Source organism: Rhinatrema bivittatum, chromosome 3 (genome assembly GCF_901001135.1).
Source record: "Rhinatrema bivittatum chromosome 3, aRhiBiv1.1, whole genome shotgun sequence".
Taxonomy (NCBI): domain Eukaryota; kingdom Metazoa; phylum Chordata; class Amphibia; order Gymnophiona; family Rhinatrematidae; genus Rhinatrema; species Rhinatrema bivittatum.
This window is the reverse complement of record NC_042617.1, coordinates 120,197,904-120,219,810: the sequence shown is the minus strand read 5'-3', so window position 1 is coordinate 120,219,810 and position 21,907 is coordinate 120,197,904. Positions and strand designations below refer to the sequence as shown.

Below are 21,907 nucleotides of genomic sequence, written 5' to 3'. Positions count from 1 at the left end.
TTTTTTTTAATAACTGAAAATGTCATATGGTTCTTACTGTATACTAATGCAATTACTATTACTATATAGTGTAGGTGTTGAGTCTTTATGATCTTCCTCTATACCAAAGGCCAAGATTCCCTACTATTCAAATCCATTAATGGAGAAAAGGGATTCCTAGATACATTGCTACTACTTTCAGATGTGATGCATACTTATAATAATCATCAGTAACAGTGACAAGATGATTGTGGAAGATCACTTAATGGTTTGGTTACTCAGGGCTAATGTTTAAAGCCATGGGTTCCATAGTAGTTGGATTAATTTCTAGCTACTGCAGTAGACTAAATTGGAAGAATGTGTTAAATGTCATTAGTTGATGCAATTTAATATTGAGATTTTTCAGAATTTGGAAATATATCAATGTAATAGTATTGGCTGCTGTTATTGTACAGTACAAATAAAGAACAATAGAGATTTAAATTTACCAATTTTTTTTTTTTTTTAGGGAACAGTAATCATTATTGCAAATCATGGTGACAGAATTGATATCCCACCAGGAGCAGTCTTGGAGAACAAAATAGTATCAGGCAATCTGCGCATCCTGGATCACTGAACATTGCTTAGAAATAACATGGCAACACCTTATGGCTACCATTAGAACAAAGCTTCTCCCATTGTGGAAGACTGTTATATATTTGCACAGAAGGTCAGCACTTGATTGACTCCCATTTCAATGCATCCTGTAATATTGTGAAGTAGTTTATTCTGTGTGCTGTTCTATAATTAAAAGCAATGGCTCCCATTTCCATAGGGATTCTAGTACAACACGTTGAAGCCTCATCTTCTCAATAAAACAATGTGCAATATTGCTTTCTTTTGTTGTTGGTTTTGAATACAAAACCCTTACCAGAAGTATGGTAGATCTTATAACATCTCAGAAATATCCAAAGTGGCAATCCAAGGTATAGCTGTCTGATACTCTTGCCAGCTGCTAAATAACTTAAGGACTTTGAAACTGAGTTGTTTTAGAGTAAGACAGATATAGTCCCAGCCTTTTATGCAAGGTACAAAAGTTAGCAGCACGGTTTTGTTTTACACTTGCTGAGATGGCAGGTGCCAGAAGCTCACCCATATACTGCTGCTATTTCCTTGTTTAAAATGAATCACTTGTGTGTAAAAGAGAACCCTACATTAAAATTAATAGGCATTGTTAAATACAAATGAAGGTAAATGCCAAATCTGTAATATATCAATTGATCACTTGTGATCACTGTGAAATTTTCCCTCCCTCTCTTGCAAATGAGCATTTTCTTATCAATTGTACTCCTGATTAAAGTCTAATGCAATAAATACACTTGTGTGGTTTTATAATTTTATTTGTCGATGAACACTTAAAAGAACCAGTTGAGATTGCTGTTCCTTTGATAAATGGGCTGGGATGGCTTTCCAAGAAAGCACGGTAGCTCAATCTCAGCTCATCTGCCATAATCAGCTCTAGCTTAGGCACTCTGTTGTACGGTGAGGAACATACAGGCACTTTTTAGGCTGTTTGGATACTGCTATTAAGGAAATGCAAAAGACATTTCTAACTGAAATTTGCCTTCCATTACAGTAGTCAAGCATCAAATAAGTACATAAGTGCCATTCATTTAAAAAATAACCCATGAGAAAAGTGTCATCTCTTCATTCAGCCCCAAAATGTATAAACATCCCATAACCTGGAGCTGAGCTTTAGACTAGGTAAAGGTTACCTACAAATTGAAAATATCCATATTCAGCAGATACTGCACAAATGTATTTTGCCTTTGTATAAAAAAAGGCAAAAATCTAATATTTAAAAAGTTACAATTCATATTGTACAAAAATACTGATTTCAAGCACCAGCACTCTACTCTAATTTTCCTACTGTATCCATGTGCTCTTTAGGCTATAAATTAAAAAGCACCACTACCTGGAGGTTACTGTTCCAGAAGCCAGTAGTGTGCAAATAACCTCACAGATAAATGGTTCAAATCAACAGATAAAAGCCTACAGTTTGTTACAGCATCCAGTCTCCTTTTGTTTGTCTATTAAACATGAGCCCCTAGCTCCTGCAGCCATATCCTGTTTAAATTTTAACACAATCTAACCTTAGGTCCAAGCTGTTATGCAAGACAATCTGCATGGAGAAAAGTCTTTCTATGCTTTTATATTTTGCAAGATTCCAAAATTTAAATTGTACCATTATTAAATAAGAAGAACCATTTTATGAATTTCACTGCACAAAATAAAGTTAAACAGATGCAAGGCATCTTCTTAAATAAATGTTTACAGATTGTTCTAGTCAACTATAGCTGTGTTACAGCCATGTGTTCTTTTGGATTTGGTCCAAAGAAACCTGAGTCAGTGTCCATAGAAAATGAAAAGCTGTACCGACAGCTGATCACTTGTTTCTTGCTGAAGGACATTGCAAAGGACATTTGCTGCTGGTCAGGTTGGATCTTATTTCCAAAGCATGATATCTTTCAGTCCTGTGACTTGTACTTGGAGTGTGAAGGTTCTTGATGAGATGACATGTTCCTGTACAGAGTCAGTCAACTGAGGTTAGTGGTTATTAGGCCATCACCTCTTCTGTTCCCAAATCTCAGCCATATTTAAGTCCAGGTTCTTTAGGCCCTTCAACGCTTGAATATTTCCAGTGTAAAATGCTACATCTGCAGCAACCAGCCTGTTATCAAATAAAGAAAAGACTATTAGAATATCTTACCTTATTTCCCTATAGCTCATTGATTGAATTAAGCAGAAAGATTACTAGTGGCAGTATCCTCTCAAACAGGCACATTTGAAGGAGACCCATTTGTAGGTCTTCTGTCATTGGCCCTACATCGTAGAATAACTTATCAAAGGAGATTCAACATACAGCAAACTATATAAGCTCTTTTGTAATCATTTAGAAGCATGGCTTTTTTTTCAGGAAGTTTTTGCTTAAGTAAAGGGGCAATCAGGTTTTATACTGATAAGTGTCAGTTTAGCAGCTTGTAATAAATGTTCAGTTTTCAGGAGGTTTGTTTGTGTGGTTTCTGATTTATGTTTTTGACATTGTATACTGAATTTTTTTTTTTTAAATTCACTTAAAACAAATGAATGGGGGGGTAAGTGGAATATAAACATTTTAAATAAAATAGAAGTATGTAGTGAATCACACTAGGAATATCCTTTCCATGATGCTCACTCCCACAAGAAAGAAATGGAGACACCCAAGTCTGGCTCATAATGATGGTCCTCACCTCCACAAACTTATCTGAACCTTTTTAAAACTCTACTATACTAAAGCTTTGACCACATTCTTACGCAACAAGTACACTGATTAAAAAAACACTCAAATTTGTGTTAGTGCTAGGATTATTTGATAAATAACCATGCCTTGCTTAGTACTATGTTCATATCACTCATGATTTTATAAACTTCTATCATATTCCCTCTGACTGTTCTTCTCTGAGCTGAAGATCCCTAACTGGCTGAGCCTTTTTCAAAGGGGAGCTGTTCCAGCCCTTTTTATCATTTTTCTTGCCCTTCTTTTAGGCTTTTCTAGGTCTGGTATTTTTATTTAAGATGTGACAACCAGAACTACACACAATACCCAAGGTATGGTTGCACCAGAGCTGCAGTTTGCTTTCTATTTCTTTCCAAATAATTCCTAACATTTTATTTGCTTTATAGCTGCTGCTGCTGCTCACTGCACTGCAGATAATACAGTCAAAAAGTCACATCCAACCTCAAATCTTTAGCATCATTTTGAATGAACACATTGAAGTGCTTTTATACCAAGCATTTCCCCCCACAAAGACTAAATGGGGAAAAACATTTTAGTACAGCAAATCCTTGGTGGTCAACTCTGCAGCACCTCTGATCCCCACCACCTTCTCAAGTAAGAACATAAGAAATTGCCATACTGGGTCAGACCAAGGGTCCATCAAGCCCAGCATCCTGTTTCCAACAGTGGCCAATCCAGGCCATAAGAACCTGGTAAGTACCCAAAACCTAAGTATAACCCACACTTCTGATGCTAGCAATAGCAGTGGCTATTTTCTAAGTCAACTTGATTAATGGCAGGTAATAGACTTTTCTCCTGCAAGAACTTATCCAAACCTTTTTTAAACACAGCTACACTAACTGCCCTAACCACATCCCCTGGCAACAAATTCCAGAGTTTGTGTGTTGAGTGAAAAATAATTTTCTCCTATTAGTTTTAAATGTGCTACATGCTAACTTCATGAAGTGCCCCCTAGTCCTATTGTGAGAGTAAATAACAGATTCACATTTACCTGTTCTAGACTTACGATTTCTAAGTTATCTACTATGATGCCTAGATCTTTCCTGGGCGGCAGCTCCTAATATGGAACCTAACATGTAATTACAGAATCCATTCTTATCTTCACTCCAAACCTATCTTGTATTTTTATGTTCTGCATATATGTCAAATATTCAGATAAGTTCTTTTGCGTCTCATTTTCTCACTTGTTCCCTACACCCTAACAGCTCTGCTACCCACAGCCTAGACTTTGCAAGAAGTAGAAACTCTCTAAAATTTTTAGATCTCGCAAAATGTAAGCGTTAATGCGTTTTAATTTTGGTTCTTTGTTTTTCACTCAAATTCCTCCTTTTTCTAATTTTTTTTTTTTTTTTTGCTTCTTTTGGATAGTCACTACTTCTCTTATCCTATTGCTAAGTAAGCAAGCATCAGTGTTTGGCCTAAGTCTAGTTTTTGGAAATATCTGTTCTCTTTGCTTTTGTCACTTGGGTCAATACTATGCAACTCCTCTCTTATCCTCACTTTATTACAGAATTGCAACAATGCACTGCTTTCTCTATCATATTTTGCCTTCAGTTTAACTCTAGCCTGGCCAAGACTAGATTTTCCTGTTCACCCTAATTTTGTTCTATTTTACTTCTTCACTTTCCTCTCCATTTCTTTTTACTCCACTTGCTAACTTCTAACTCCCCTCACAACTATCACTAGAAATAATTTTGATCACAATCCTTCTCTGAACATATACTGTGTATTATCTAAAATTTTATCACAATTTCTTGTACAGGTTGTTTTTCATACCTTATAAAACTTAATACCAAAGTTGAATCCTGGTGAGTGAAAAGAAAAACCATTGCTTTCCTGCAACAGGTGGTCCCCCAAGGACAGCAGGGTGACATCAGATGGAGCCTAGTATGGAACACTTACTTTGAAGTTTCTAGAACCTTAAGCATACAGGCATGTGCAGTATTCGATCTGGTTATGTATCCACACAGAGGCTCTCTTCAGTCTATAATTCAGCTTTAATTATAGAGAAACCAACTCCAAGGGGAGGTGGGTGGATTTTGTGAGGACTGCTGTCCTTTCAGAATACCTGTTAGCGGTAAGCAACTCTGCTTTCTCACAGGACAAGCAGGATATGGGTGACCTCACAGGATAGAGCCCAATCACGGAACAATTTTGTCAAAGTTTCTAGAACTTTGACTGGCACCTACTGGGCATGCCCACGCTGGCACTAAACCTGCAGTCAGCAGGGGTCCCTCTTCAGTCTTCTTTTTTTCTGCGCAGCAGTAGCCACGCGGGTTAAGGAGCTCCACAGAGATTCCTGACAGGAATTTTCCTCACGGAATTACTAAAAACTTTCATACCCCACAGGGGTCCCTCCTTCAAATTTTTGACTCCGCGGTACTCCGGTAAGGTTTTTACCCGGTTTCGATCGATTCCCGTTGTTTGGCCCTCGTGGCCTACGGGCCGTCTACCGTACTGCGGCTAAATTTTTCAAAGGCCATGGCATCAGGGTTCTGTTGGTGTCCAGACTGTACTCATACCATGTCCACTACAGACCCGCATAAAGTCTGTGTAATGTGTCTCGGGTGTGAGCATGATGTCCTGCCTTGCACCAAATGTGCCTTAATGACACCAAAGGTCGCAAGGCCAGAATGGAGAAAATGGAACTTCTCTTCCGTTCTCAAACTCCGCCGTCTATTGCATCGATGTCATCTGAACCGGCACTGTCCACTTCGCGCCAGTGTCAGCCACCGGCCGGTAACCGTCGGGCGTAGACAACTTCTCCGCCTTCAACTTCCTCTACTCCCCCTCAGGACTGAGGGGATCAGAGAGAAGCATCGACACCGCAAGTCTCGGACCATCGAGGAAGGAAAATCTTCGACCTCGCCATCGTCTGAGCCACCATGGAAGAAACCCTGTCCAGAAAAGGCACCGACCCTTTCTGCGACCGGGTCACCGATGCACCCCTCACCCGGACGGGTATCAGGAGCCGTGACTCTGCCTTTAACTGTGGTCCCTCTGGCTATGCCTCTGCCTCCTTCTTCCCTTCCAGAGCCAGGGCTGCTTGCTCCAGGTCTCCGTGAAGAACTGGACTGGATGGTTCAGGAGGCCATCGATAAGGCAATGCACAGACTTCAAGTTCCTCCACCACTGAAACTGGTGCCAATTGTGGAACTGACCACGATCCGATTCTGGCAGCACTGGCACCGCTGCTCTCGAAGATGGAAGCGTCCAAAGAAGTCCTATCCACTGCAGTCTAGGACTCGTTCCACGAGACTTTCCAAAAGGCCCAGTCTCGTCAACCTTGTAAACAAAAGCCCCAAGCAGCTCCTCAGCAGGGCCCTGCTTCTGGTTTTTGACTCCTGCATAGAGAGCAGCAGCCAGTTTCCACTGCCTCAGATACCAGTGGTAGGCCAATTGTGCCATTTCAACAACAGGTGCCACACAATCACCTCAGACCAGTAGGTCCTTACCATAATCTCTCAAGGTTATCACCTGAACATCTGACCACTCACTACTCCTGGAGAAGGAGGTCTCCCTCCTCCTCCAGTCCAGAGCAATAGAACCAGTACCTTACTCTCGACAAGGCCTAGGATTCTATTCCTGGTACTTTCTAATCCCCAAAAAAGTGGGAGGCGTTTGTCCAATTCTGGACCCACGTGCCCTCAACAAGTACCTCCAACGAGAAAAGTTCAAGATGGTAACCTTGGGTTCCCTCCTTCCTCTTCTGCAACGAGGAGACTGGCTCTGCTCTCTCGATCTCCAAGATGCGTACATGCACATTGCGATAAATCCATCTCATTGCAGGTTCCTGAGATTTTTAGTAGGGCCACAACCACTATCAATACAGAGTATTCCCATGCGGCCTGGCATCTGCACCCACGAGTTTTCACCAAGTGCCTCGTAGTAGTAGCAGCCTTCCTCAGGACTCAAGGTGTTTACATCTACCCCTATCTCGACGATTGGTTGATCAGGGCTCCCACTCAGCAAGCTGCTCTGTCATCTCCTATGTCTTACTTTACACACTCTTTCACTAGGATTTCTCATCAACCATGCAAAATCCTGCTTAGTCCCATCTCAAACTTTATCATTCATAAGGGCAGACTTGGACACCTTGCAGGCAAAGGCATTTCTGCCTCAACAGCGAGCTCTCATCTCCCTCACACACCAGCTATAGTTTCAGCAACGCACAACTGCATGCCCCTTCCTCATCCTGCTGGGACACATTGTGTCCTCAGTAAAGGTTACCCCAATGGCCCACTTAGCCATGAAAGTCATTCAGTGGACTCTAAGGTCACAATGGACTCAGTCTGTCCAACCTCTATCAACCACTGTCCACATCACCGACTCACTCCGGCAGGCTCTAGCCTGGTGGAAAAATCAGATCAATCTCCTTCAAGGCCTGCCCCTTCCAGGCTCCAGACCCTCAAATAATTCTCACTACTGATGCTTCCAACCTCAGCTGGGGAGCCCATGTGGCTGATTTGCAAACACAAGGAACTTGGTCTCCAGAGGAAGCCAAACACCAAATCAATTTCCTGGAGCTTCGAGCAATCTGATATGCTCTCAGGGTATTTCAGGATCGCCTTTCCAATCAGGTGCCCCTGTGGTACATCAACAAACAGGGAGGGATGGGCTCCTTCCTACTGTGTCAGGAAGCTGCGCAGATATGGGCGGAGGGCCACCTATTTGCCAGGAGTGGACAATGTGTTGGCAGACAACCTAAGTCGCACTTTCCATCCACATGAGCGGTCTCTCAACCCCTCCGTAGCAGACGCATATTCCAACGTTGGGGTCATCCTCGCATAGACCTCTTTGCGTCACCTCAAAACCGCAAGGTAGAGAACTTTTGCTCTCACTTGCAGCCAACACTCACAGTCAAGAGATGCGTTCTCCCTCTCATGGATAACCGGTCTCCTGTATGCATTTCCTCCACTTCCACTTCTCTCGAAGACCCTCGTGAAGTTACGTCAGGACAAAGGATGCATGATCCTGATAGCACCTCCCTGGCCTCGCCAAGTGTGGTATCCAATACTTCAGGATCTCTCCATTCGCAGGCACAGTCCCTTGGGAATGGACCCGCTTCTGATCACTCAGAACGGCGGGTGCCTACGCCACCCCAATCTTCACGCTTTGTCCCTAATGGCCTGGCTGTTGAAAGATTAATTCTTCAGCCACTTAACCTTTCGGAGCCAGTTGCTAGTGTCCTGATTGCTTCATGGAAGCCTTCCACGAGAAAGTCTTACCTATCCAAATAGAACAGGTTTAAGTCATGGTGTTCTTCTCAATCCCTTTACCTGTTCCACCACGAGTTTCTAGACTATCTCTGGCACTTGTCAGCATCAGGTCTAATAGCTTCCTCCATCAGAAAGCATGTCAGTGTGGTGGCCGTCTTCCATAAAGGTGTCGGGGATGTTCCTATTTCAGTACAACCCCTCATAACACGTTTTCTGAAAGGCTTGCTTCACCTCAAGCCTCCACTACGCCCTCTGGCCCCTTCTTGGGACCTCAATCTGGTTTTGGGTCGGCTCATAAAACCACCATTTGAGACTCTCCAATCCTGTGATCTTCGCTATCTCACATGGAAAGTGATTTTTCTTTTGGAATCACATCTGCTCGCACAGTTAGTGAGTTACAGGCCCTAGTTACCTATCCGCCTTACACTAAACTTCTGCAGGACCGGGCAGTAATCCGCACTCACCCTAAGTTCTTACCTAAGGTAGAATCAGAGTTTCACATTAATCAATCTATTATACTACCTACCTTCTTTCCCAGTCCTCAACTCCAATCCAGGAGAACAGGCTCTGCATACCCTTGACTGCAAACGGGCTCTAGCCTTCTATCTAGACCATACAGCTGCCCACAGGAAAAGCACTCAATTGTTTGTCTCTTTCCATTCCATCAAATTGGGGCAGCCTGTAGGTAAGCAGACTCTCTCCTCGTGGTTAGCGGACTGCATATCCTTTTGCTATCAGCAAGCAGGCATTCCACTTCAAGACCATGTTAAAGCACACTATGTGAGGGCCATGGAGACTTCAGCAGCGCAACTACGCTCTCTGCCGCTTCCTGACATTTGCAGGGCTGCTACCTGGAGTTCTCTTCATACCGTTACAGCCCATTATTGCTTAGACAAGGCTAGAAGACAAGATTCCATCTTCGGCCAGTCTGTCTTGCAAAACCTTTTTTACAACCTGATGTACCAACACCCTGCCTGTTAGGGTTCAGGATGCCTTCTACCAAATTCCACCCCTGTCCTTGTGCCTCTTGCACATCTTGGGTACATTTGGTGCATTTCTCGGACATCCTCAGCTCAGTATTCACCCATATGTGAGGGCTACCATCCTGCTTGTCCTGTGAGAAACAAAATGTTGCTTACCTGTAACAGGTGTTCTCACAGGACAGCAGGATGTTAGTTCTCACGAAACCCACCCACCACCCCATGGTGTTGGGTTCGTTACGTTTTCTTATTTTATTTTTCGGCACTTCCTGTAGCTTTAAACAAGACTGAAGGGGAACCCTTGCTGGCTGCAGGTTTAGTGCCAGGGTGGGCATGCCCAGTAGGTGCCAGTCAAAATTCTAGAAATTTTGACAAAATTGTTCTGTGATTGGGCTCTATCCTGTGAGGTCACCCATATCCTGCTTGTCCTGTGAGAAATCAGGGTTGCTTACCTCTAACAGGTATTCTGAAAGGACAGCAGTCCTCACAAAATCCACCCACCTCCCCTTGGAGTTGGTTTCTCTATAATTAAAGCTGAATTATAGACTGAAGAGAGCATCTGTGTGTATACATAACCAGATCGAATACTGCATATGCCTGTTTGCTTAAAGTTCTAGAAACTTCAAAGTAAGTGTTCCATACTAGGCTCCATCTGATGTCACCCTGCTGGCTGCAGGTTTAGTGCCTTGCTGGGCATGCCCAGTCGGTGCCAGTCAAAGTTCTAGAAACTTTGACAAAAGTGTTCCATGATTGGGCTCCGTCCTGTGATATCACCCATATGTGAGGACTAAGATCCTGCTGTCCTGTGAGAACACCTCTGAGGGAAAGCAGGCTTGCAGTCATTGCATATGGGAAATCCCTAGCTACCTACTGTTCTATACAAAGAAAACCTTAAACTGTGCCAATGGGCAAAAAAAAAAAATATTTTTTTTTTTTGCAACTGGCCATTTTGTGTTTTCAGACTTTTTATAGGGGCTGCCTAGAACAAAAACAGGACTGGGGGTGGTGGTAGAGCTGGATCCTACACCTCAAAGAGATTCTTCAGGACAGACTTGTCAATCCTACTGTCACACTGGGAGGCCCTGTCCAAACACTAATACAATGTAAAAGCATGGAGAGAACTCCATGTTGCAGCCTTGAAAACTCCCTCCATGTAGACTAATGTGAGGTGAGAGTACTGATTTTGCCACAGTGAACATGCTTCAGGCCTGCCTGGGCATAACAGAAGGAGATGCAATCTACTAGTCAATTTAGTAGAGTGCTTGGCAACGCAAGCCCAGGTTTGTTGGTATCAAAAGAAGCAAAAAGCTGGTGGACTATAAAGTTTTTTCTTTTTGCAGTCCAAAGTATGTACTGCTTATTCATCTTTGTGGACATTTGGCTTAGGAAAGAATGTTGACTTAAGGTGGAGTAGATTCAGGGGCAAGGTAGAACAGCTGACAACTTCAGAGAAATTTATAATTATTATTATTGACATGTATGGGGACCTTGACTACTCCTTTCCCAGCATTTCAAATCAATGAGAGATCACTCCAGGCCACAAAATCCAAGGAGGACCCCCCGCCTCACCTGCTGACCCTCTCGGGGGCTAATGCAATAAGGGGCACAGTAGAGTTGCTTACCTGTAACAGGTGTTTTCCAAGGACAACAGGATGTAGTCCTCACACAGGGGTGACATCATCTGATGGCGCCTGGCACAGAAACTTTGACTGGCACACTGAGCATGCTGCCAACCACGCAGGGTCCCTCTTCAGTCTTATAATATAGAGTTCATGAAAGAAAATAAGCCGAGGAAAAAAAACAACTCTGCGGGGTGGCGGGTGGGTTTCATGACATCCTGTTACAGGAGAACACCTGTTACAGGTAAGCAACTCTACTTTCTCCAAGGACAAGCAGGATGGTAGTCCTCACACATTGGTGATAAAGTAGCTTCAGGCTGCTCCCATCATATGCAGCAGTGAATGTGCACAACTAGTGCTGTAGTAACCAGAGGAGCAGGCTTGCCCCTAACTACAGGGTTCATGGGGGGGGGGGGGGGGGGGGAGGAGAAGAGTTGGGTTTTTAGGGCTGGAAGACATTATGGAGGATGGACTGTCCAAAATGGCTGTCATGTTGGCCATCCTTATCCAGGCAATAATATGAGGTGAAAGTGTGAAGGGAACTCCAGGTCGCCACAATGCAAATTTTGTGAATGGGAACCACATGCGAGTGGAACCACCAAGACGGACATGGCCCATACGGAGTGAGCCTTGACATGATTGTCAAGCTGTAAGCCCACCTGTGCATAGCAGAAGGCAATGCAGTCTGCTAGCCAATGGGACAAGGTCTGCTTAGAGACAGCAACCCCTAATCTGTTTTTGTCAAAGGAGACAAAAAGCTGAGCGGAGAGGCGCTGTGGGTTCCAAGTAAAAAGCCAGCGCCCTCTTGCAGTCTAGCATGTGCAGAGCCCACTCACCCTGGTGAGCATGAGGCCTTGGGAAAAAAAAAGAAGGCAATATGATGGACTGGTTGAGATAGAACTCCAAAACAACCTTGGGAAGGAACTTCGGGTGTGTCCACAGGACCACCTTGTTGTGATAAAACTTTGTACATGGTGGACACGACATTAGAGCTTGCAGTTCACTGACCCTGCAAGCTGAAGTAACTGCGCTCAAAGAAGATAACTTCCCAAGAAAGGAACTTCAGGTCACAAGATCGCAATGGTTCAAACATTTCTTGAGTTGCGACAGGATGACATTAAGATCCCAGGAAAGCGCTGGAGGACAAGTGGAGGTTTTTAGTTGCAACAAATCCCTCATAAAACGGCCCATGAGCAGATGGGAAGAGATTGTGGTACCATCTTTACCACGATGACTGAGGTGAACCCTCATCGATGGGGTCTGCAGGCCAGATTCGGAGACTAACAATAGGTAGTCTCAGAGTGCCAGAGGGGAGGAAGAGAAGGGATCCAGACCGCATCCCTTGCACCAAGTTGAAAACCTCTTCCACTTTAGATTCTAAGATTTCCTGGTGGAGGGTTTTCTGGACTCCAAAATCACGGGCAATACCCCTTCCGAGAGGCCATGAGGGCCAGGGCTTATAGGTTGGGATGATGGAGCCTGCCCATGTTCTAATTAAGTCCAGAGCTGTCCCCAACCGGATTGGGGGGCGCAGGGCCAGGTCCCATAAGGTCGGAAACGAGACCTGATGGGGCCAAAAGGGGTGATCAGGATCATGGAGCTCTGATCCTGCTGCAGCTTCTGGAGTGTTTTTGAGATGAGAGGAAGGGGAGGATAAGCGTACAGCAACCTGGTGCCCCAGTGAATCGAAAAAGCATTTGTCATCTATCCACTGTTCCTCTGGCCGAGGGAGCAGAAGCGGTCCACCTTCCTGTTTTCCGAGGAGGCGAAGAGGTCTGTATCCAGGGTCCTCCAGCAGCGAAAGATTTAGTTCACTACTTCTTGACTGAAGGACCACCCAGGTTGGAAGGCACAGCTCAAGGAGTCCACAAGGGTGTTGTCCACATCCAGGAGGTACACTGCCCTGAGGGTGATGCCGTTGTCGATGGCCCATAACCAAATGTGGACCGTCTCCTGATAGAGGGGGAAGGACCCTGTTCCCCCCTGTTTGTTCAGATACCACATAGCTACTTGGTTGGTGGTCTGAACAAGAACCACCTTGCTCCGGAGCTGCTCTTGGAACACTTGTAGGGCATATGGAATTGCTCGTAGCTCCAAGAGGTTGATCTGGGACTGCGAATCCTGCGCGGACAAAAGCCCCTGGGTGTGGAGGCCTGCAACATGTGCACCCAACCCCGTCTGAGATGCGTCGGTGGTGAGGGTGACCTGGGATGCGGTATCCAAAAAGAGGTTCTCCGCTCTCGATTTGAGAGGGTTGCCCTCCACTGAAAGATTGTTGTAACAGTGATGTGACTAGGACACGAGTAGGTAGATCTTGGGTAGCCTGACACCATTGAGAGCGTAAAGTCCACTGCACTCTGCACATGTACAGTCGAACAAAGGGAGTGACATGCACAATTGCTGCCATATGGCCCAGCAAGCGGAGAAACTGGTGTGCCGAGATATGGGAGCAATCAGAGATCATTCAAGCGAGAGCCGCAAGGGTCTCTGCTCTGTCTGGAGGCAGAAAAGCCTTCGTCTGGACTGTGTCCAGTTGAACCCCAATGAAGTCCAGTTGTAAGGACAGTTGGAAGTTGGATTTTGGTTAGTTGATCAGAAATCCCAGAGTTTATAAAATTTGGATCGTGGTATCCATGGCACTCTGTGCCCCTTGACTGGAGTTGCTCTTGAAAGCCAATCATCAAGGTATGAGAAAACATGAATCCCCCACCTCTGAAGATGGGCTCCGACAACCACCAGACATTTGGTGAAGATATGGGGCATACACGCCAGGCCAAAGGGTAGCATGCGATACTGATAGTGACTCCCATGGACCTGGAATCGTAGGTACTGCCGATCCGGTGGAAAGATGGGGATATGGGCGTACACGTCCTTTAGATTGAGGGAGCAGAGCCAGCCTCCTGCCTTGAGCTGGGGAATCAGGGTGCCCAACAAGACCATTTTGAACCTTTCCTTCACCAAGAAGGGAGGAGGAATAACCTAGTGATTAGAGCAGTGGGCTACGAACAAGGAGACTAGGGTTCGAGTCCTGCTGTCGCTCCTTGTGACCTTGGGCAAGCCACTTTACCCTCCATTGCCTCAGGTACAAAACTTGGATTGTAAGCCATCTGGGGATAGGGAAATACCTACAGTACCTGAATGTAAACCGATGTGATATCTCAGATCGAATGCCGGTATATAAAAAAAAAAAAAAAAGAAACTGTTTAGGGCCCTCAGGTCTAGAATGGGCCGGAGGCCACCCATTTTCTTGGGGATTAGGAAATACCTGGAGTAGAACCCCTTGCCTTGCTGACTTGGTGGAACTTGTTCGGACACTTGAGCCAGTACAAGAGCGGAAAGCTCTACCCGAAGTATTTGTAAATCCCCCGTTGCTCTCACTGAGGTGAGCGAGGTGGAACTTGCTGGAAATGCAACTTGTAGCCCTGATGCATGATGGACATGACCCAAAGGTCTCATGTGATCGAGGTCCATCGATCTGCGAACATCTGGAACAGACCCCCAACCCGGGGGGGGGGGGGGGGGGGTCGGCGGCCTGCAGAGTGGGCTGGTTCATGCTCCCTGGCCGCCAGTCAAATCCCCGTGGCAGGGTTCTGCGGAGGAATTGCAGTTGACCAGGGTGTTCGAGTCCTTAGCCTCACTCTGGGATGAGGTCAATGGGGCCTGGACCACAGCGCTAGTGGGTAGTATTTACATGGCCAGTAAAAGGGTCTCTTTGGGTATTGCCGAGGGGGCTTCTTGGGCGGCTGGGTGTCAGAGGTACTAGCTGACAATTGCTGAAGAGTCTTGTGGTAGTCCTTCAGTTGCGCTACCGCCTCCTTAATTCTGTCTCCAAATAGATTTTCCCCTGTACATGGCAAATCAGCCAGATGGTCCTGGACTTTGGGGCGTAGATCTGAAGCACGTAGCCACACTGTCCGCTGAGCCCCAATGCCCATCGCCACCATTCTCATAGCTGTCTTGAAGATGTCATAAGCAGAACGGACTTTGTGCTTATTGCACTCAAGACCCTGCTGAATAATCTTTTGGAAATCCTCCTGGAATTGTTGTGGGAGGCGTTCATCAAACTCCATGGCCTGCTTCCACAGGTTTCAGGAGTACTGACCCATGTATAACTGGTAACAAGAAATTCAGGCAGTTAACACTGCGCTCTGAAAAACGAGGTGGCCCAGGGCATCAAGGGCTCTATGCCATTGCTCCCAGGGGGGCTGAAGCATGGGTGTGGATCCTCTTAGCCTTCTTCAAGGCTGATTCTACCACCATCAATTGGTGGGGGAGCTGACGGCGCTCAAAACCGATGGTGGGCTGCACCAAGTAAATGGCGTCCATCTTGCGGTTCAACAGTGGCACAGAGGTGGGGTGCTCCCAAAGATAGGTCATCAGCTCCTTGAAAATGTCATGAACAGGCACCACTACTACCTCCTTCAGGGCATCCATGAATTGTAGAATCTAGAGTATCTTGTGCCTAGTGTCTTGCTCGGTTAAAAGCTGAATAGGCACCAATTTTGCCATGGTTTTACAAATCCTGCGAAGAAAAGGTCTTCTGGGGGAGATTTCTGCCGTTCCTCCGGTGGAGAGGGCTCAGAAGGTAGAACCTCAGAGTCCTCAGTGGAGGACATGGACGCTTCCCATTCCCAGGGATCATTAGGGGCTTCCCCTTCACTGCATCCCTCTGGGGACGCTGGGGGGGGGGCGAAGGCCCAACTGCGTCCGAAGCATGGGCCTCAAAGGCACTGAGGTAGGAAATGAAGGCATTGAGACCTCAAGGCCGTAAAACCGCCGGAGAGAGTGGAGGAATAGTAGACACCAATGCCACAGACCCCAATTGCCCCCCAGGGAGCTGGGGAGTGACAGAGCGCTATACGTCCCCAAGACGCCACTGAATCCGATAGCCCTTCCTCCTCTGAGTCGCTCACTGGGATGGGGCCCCGTAGCGGTGGCAGTGATGATCCCTTCGGCTGCGAAGGGGCTTGGGTCATTGGTGCCGGCTGAGTCAGTAGAACACTGAGCAGCATATCAAGCCGTTCCAATAATGGCTCAGGCACGAGAGGAGTAGGCTCTTGGGGCGGTAGCAGTCCCGGTGGAACTGGAGGCTCAAAGCCCTGCACCAACTGCGCATGCCTCTTTAATTCTTCCTCAAAGGTAGCCAAGGATAAAACGACTTGAGGAGAAGAAGGTGGAATCGGGACATCCCCCGGAGCACTGAGGGGCACAGAGCTCTACACTGATGTCGGTGGGGGCCACCTAGAGGCATTGGAAGGGTCGGAGGGAATCGCTTCCTCTGCCCGAGACTGCTTCGTAGGAGGCACAGACGTCAATGCCAATCCACAGTCTGGCTTAGAAGACGTTGACCAATGAAGATGTTTCTTCGATCTTTTTCGATGGTCACGGCGGTCTCTGCTCGGAAGCATTGGTGATGGCGAGGAACCCGACTGGAAACAGGATGACAAAGATCGTGGCTGGTCCCCAGCACCTAGATCAGGGTCAGGGAATGGTGGAGGCCAAAGACGAATCTGATTTTTTGGATGCAAATAATTTTTCCATTTTTTTTAAGACCTGCCCGACACCCCTTGGCAGTCATCTGGGCACAAAGGTCACAACAGAGGACATTGTGGGATGCCCCCAAGCAGAGAAGACAGACCTCATGGGGGTCTGTGATGGACATGGTCCGGGGGCACTGGGAGCTCAGGTGAAAGCCGGTCGATGGTCAGCGGATACCAGGAATGGAAGCCATTGGCAATCGACTGCGAAAGCATGAAGGACTTATCAGATTGCACGGAAGGACCCGAAAACAAAGCAAGGGACTCTACACAATGCATGGACAGAAAAACCCTCAAAAATCACAAAATGAAGCGCAAGCTCCGTGACCGCGAGGCGACAACTTCGCAGAAAAGAAGAGACTGAAGAGGGATCCCCTGCATGGACACATGGTTAGCGGCATGCTCAGTGTGACAGTCAAAATTTCTAGAAACTTTGACAAAAGTTTTCCGTGCCTGGCTCCATCAGATGATGTCACGCATGTGTGAGGACAACTATCCTGCTTGTCCTTGGAGAATAAACCTATCGCAGGTTTTTACTTGAGTTTTAGCTCAGGTTTTTCGGCACTAATATAGCCCTGATATATAAAGAGGCTTTAGCGCCAAAAATCCCCACTCTAAAACACTTGCGGCAGGCTTACCACAGGTGCATGCAAATTGCAGGGTAATAGCTTAATCAGCTATTACCCTGCAATGCAAGGAGGCGCGCTCAGGAAGAGACAGCAGAGTTGCTTACCTGTAATAGGTGTTCTCCCAGGACAGCAGGATGTTAGTCCTCACTTATGGGTGACATCATCGGATGGAGCCCTATCACAGAACACTTTTGTCAAAGTTTCTAGAACTTTGACTGGCACACTGAGCATGTCCAGCATGCCACTAACCCTGCATCCAGCAGGGGTCCTCCTTCAGTCTCGTTTGTAGCAAAAAGTACGAATGAAAAATAAAATAATAAAATGTTAGCGGGGTGGTGGGTGGGTTTCGTGAGGACTAACATCCTGCTGTCCTGGGAGAACATCTGTTACAGGTAAGCAACTCTGCTTTCTCCCAGGACAAGCAGGATGGTAGTCCTCACATATGGGTGAATAACAAGCTACAGGATTCCCGAATTGAGTGAACCAACCAGTACCCAACGATGTGCAACAGGCACAACAGGGGTGCTGTTAGTTATGAGGGCAGCATGAATTTCACAGTGGGTCGTATGAAGGAATCTGGGTTATTAAACTGGAAACAAATTATGTAGTACAGACTGGCCAAAGATGGAATCTTGCCTGCCAGCCTTGTCGAGACAATAATGAGCTGTAAAGTTGTGGAGAGAGCTCCATGTGGCAGCTCTACAGATGTCAGTAATAGGTACAGAACGGAGGTGCGCCACCGACGTTGCCATGGCTCTGACCAAATGCGCTTTCATGCGTCCCTGTAATGGAAGGCTTGCTTGTTGGTAGCAGAAGGATATACAGTCCACCAGCCAGGTGGACAGGGTCTGCTTGCCCACCGGAACTCCCAGTTTGGTCTTATCAAAGGAGAGAAAATGTTGGGTGGACTTCCTATGGGCTGTGGTGCCGTCCAAATAAAAGGCGAGTGCATGTTTACAGTCTAAGGGATGCAGCGCCCGCTCACCTTAGACTGGGTGTGAGTGAGATTTAGGAAAAAATGTAGGAAGTATTGTGGACTGATTTAAGTGGAAATCAGAAACTACCTTTGGCAAAAATTTAGGGTGAGTGCGGAGTACTACACTATCGTGGAGAAATTTGGTATAAGGTGGGTATGTTACCAGTGCCTGTAGATCACTCACTCTGCGAGCCGATGTTATAGCAACTAGAAAGATCACTTTCCAAGTGAGATGTCTGAGCTCGCATGAGCCTTGCTAGCACAACATTGAGGTCCCATGCCGCAATTGGGTGACGCAGTGGAGGCTTCAGCTGGTGTAAGCCTCTCATAAAGCACCCTACAAGGGGTTGCGCCAAAATTGGGGCATCTCCTACATCTTTATGGTAAGCGGCTATGGCACTTACATGTACCCGGATTGAGGAACTTTGTAGGCCAGACTCCGAGAGGTGCCAGAGGTAGTCTAGAAGCCTTGCTGTGGGGCAGAAAAAAGGATCTATTTCCTTTGTCACGCACCACAAGGATAATCTTTTCCACTTTAAACTATAAGATTTTCTAGTGGAAGGCTTCCTTGAAGCTACGAGGACCTGGGGCACATCGTTAGAAAGGTCAAGTGATTGCAGAATCAACCTTTCAACATCCATGCCATCAGAGACAGGGAATGGGGGTTCAGATGACACAACAGTCCGTTGTTCTGCATTATTAGAGTTGGATCTGTGCCCAGGCGAATTGGTTGCTGGACTGAGAGGTCATGTAGGATGGGAAACCAAACTTGTCACGGCCAGTATGGGGCTATGAGGATCATTGTGCCCCGGTCTTGTCGTAACTTCATGAGAGTCTTGCTGAAGAGTGGAATAGGAGAGTATGCGTATGGAAGACCTGTGTTCCACGAGTGGGCGAAGGCATCCATCGGTGGTCACTCGCGGCTGTGGTGTAGAGAGTAGAATCGTTCTACTTTGTGGTTGTGAATTGATGCAAAGAGGTCTATGCGCGGGTGACCCCACTGGTGGAAAATTCTGTTCGCTACAATGGGATCTAAGGCCCATTCGTGGGGATGAAAGGTCCGGCTGAGACGGTCTGCAATCACATTGTCTATGCCTGCCAGGTAGGTTGCTCTCAGCAGCATGGAATGGGAGAGAGCCCAGGCCCAGATCTGCGTCGCCTCCTGGCATAGCAGGTAAGAGCCTGTGCCCCCTTGCGTGTTGAGATATCACATCGCTACCTGGTTGTGTTTGAATTAGGATTACCTTGTTGGACAGGCAATCCTGAAATACGAATAGGGCATAGCGTATCGCCCAGAGCTCCAGAAAATTTATCTGATGGCTTACTTCTGCCCTGGTCCAGGTTCCCTGGGTTTGTAATTGGTTGACATGGGCTCCCCAACCTAGATTGGAGGCATCTGTAGTCAATGCAATCTGAGGATCTGGAGGTTGAAAGGGTAGTCCTATCTGAAGATTGGACTCTTGTATCCACCAAGCCAGTGAGCAAAGCTAACTGGTCACGTGGACAGTTTGTGATAGATTTTGGTGTGATTGGGACCACTGGGACTTTAAAGTCCATTGTGTTACTCTCATGGCTAGTCGAGCCATTGGGGTAATGTGAACTGTAGATGCCATGTGTCCTAGCAAGGTTAGCAGGTGACAAGCTGAAGTGGTTTGGCGAGTCTGTACTGCTTTGGCCAAGGTAGACAGTGTGTGTGTGCTCAGCTTTTGGAAGGAACGCTCTGGCTTGAATGGTGTTGAGATCTGCTCCGATGAATGAGAGGGTGCGTGACAGAGTCAGATGAGATTTGGGATAGTTTATGAGAAACCCCAAGGACTTGTAGCAGTTGTATGGCAAGTCGGAGGGAGTGAAGTACTACTTCCTTGGATGGACCTCTGAGTAGCCAATCGTCTAGATATGGATAGACATGGATACTGCGCTGTCTAAGGTAAGCTGCCACTACTGCCAGGCATTTAGTAAATACTCGGTATGCTGATGCCAGGCCGAACGGCAGCACCCGGTAGTGGAAATGCCTTTGACCTACTATGAATCAGATATTTTCGATGAGGAGGGGATATGACTATATAGGCATAAGCCTCCTGAAGATATAGAGAGCAGAGCCAATCTCCCTTTTGCAGGAAAGGGAGCATGGTGCCCAAGGTGACCATCCTGAACTTTTCCTTGCGGAGATGTTTGTTTAGGGTGCGGAGGTCCAGTATAGGACGTATGCCGCCCGACTTTTTTGGAATCAGAAAATAACGGGAGTAGAACCCTTTTCCTCGCTGCAGTTGGGGAACCGGTTCCACAGCAATGGATTGCAGGAGGATAGAGTTCTGCCTCGAGAAGTAGAGTGCGGTCTGTTAGACTCCACGCCAGATGTGGTGGAATGTCCGGTGGTAGTGTAAGGAAATTTAGATAGTAACCGTGGGCTACTATAAAAAGGACCCATTGGTCGGTGGTGATTTTGTGCCATTTGGTGGCAAAGTGGCACAAGAGGCCTCCCACAGGAAAGGTGGTTTTTGGGGGGGGGGGGTTTTGACTGCTGCTCTCTAGATGGAAGTCAAAACCCCGATGCAGGATCAGACTGAGGAGCTGGTTGGGCTTTTGGGAGCCTGTGCGGACGAGGCTGGCTCTAAGTTAGTCTTCTAGGTTCTCGTTGAAATGTTCTCTTGGTGGTAGACGAGAAGTCCGAGGGGACAGTGGACAGTTGGCGCAAGGTGTCGTGGTGGTCTTTGAGTTGTGCTACTGCCTCTTGAATTTTGTCACCAAACATATTGCCCTCTGTGCATGGAAGGTCTGCTAACCTGTCCTGGACTTCCTGGCGTAAGTCAGAGGATTTAAGCCATGCCCAGCATTTGGCGCTTACTCCTGCTGCTGATATTCTGAAGACAGTGTCGAAGATATCATACGCTGCTCTGACCTTGTGTTTCCCAGCATCAAGTCCCTTCTAGATGATGGTAGACAATCCTTTCTGGAATTCTTCAGGCAGGATCTCAGTGAAGTCTTGGACTTGTTTCCAGAGATTCCTGGTGTACTGCATCATGTATAGCTGGTAGGCTGCTATACGTGACAAGAGCATACATCCCAAAACTCTTCGGTCGAAGGCATCCAAGGACTTCTGCTCTTTGCCAGGAGGGGCAGAAGAGTGAGGCCGGGTTCTCTTGGCCTTTTTCTGGGCGGATTCCACCACTATGGAGTGGTGGGGTAGTTGGCTCTTTTGAAAACCTGGAGCTGACTGAACCAGGTATGTAGGGTCGGTTTTCCTGTTGACTGGTGGTACTGTTCCAGGGTGTTCCCAGGTACGGTGTAAGAGGTCAAGCAGAACTTCGTGGACCGGAATTGCCATTACCTCTTTCGGGGCATCCACGAATTGAAGCACCTCCAGCATTTTATGCCTGGTATCCTCCTCTGTTTGCAATTTAAAGGGGATGGTTTCAGAAATCTCCTTTATAAAGTTGGCAAATGATAGGTCCTCTGGAGGGGAGCAGCGTCTCTCTTCTGGGGGTGAAGGCTCTGACAGAAGGTCTTCAGAATCCTGAGAGTCAGAGGAATCATCACCCCAAGGATCTTATGGTGGGTCTCCTGCACCCTGCGGGCCTTCAGATGGAGGCAGAAGTCCAAGTCCAGCTGGTTGAGGAGGTGGCACCAATGGAAAATGTGGAGGCACCGAGAT

General features: G+C 46.7%; 2 protein-coding genes across 10 annotated transcripts in view; one reads left to right on the top strand and one right to left on the bottom strand.

Annotated features, from left to right (window-relative positions):
• UGP2 (UDP-glucose pyrophosphorylase 2) overlaps nucleotides 1-1,336 on the top strand; it is a 100,577-nt gene extending 99,241 nt beyond the window's left edge. For both annotated transcript variants that reach the window (XM_029593662.1, XM_029593661.1), the window contains exon 10: nucleotides 488-1,336. In XM_029593662.1, coding sequence (XP_029449522.1) covers nucleotides 488-595 — 108 coding nt within the window. In that variant the 3' untranslated portion in view covers nucleotides 596-1,336. The remainder of the gene's footprint in view (nucleotides 1-487) is intronic.
• A 102-nt stretch (nucleotides 1,337-1,438) lies between these two features.
• Nucleotides 1,439-21,907, bottom strand: part of VPS54 (VPS54 subunit of GARP complex) — a 294,894-nt gene continuing 274,425 nt past the window's right edge. For all 8 annotated transcript variants that reach the window (XM_029593654.1, XM_029593653.1, XM_029593655.1 and 5 more), the window contains one exon: nucleotides 1,439-2,689. In XM_029593654.1, coding sequence (XP_029449514.1) covers nucleotides 2,584-2,689 — 106 coding nt within the window. In that variant the 3' untranslated portion in view covers nucleotides 1,439-2,583. The remainder of the gene's footprint in view (nucleotides 2,690-21,907) is intronic.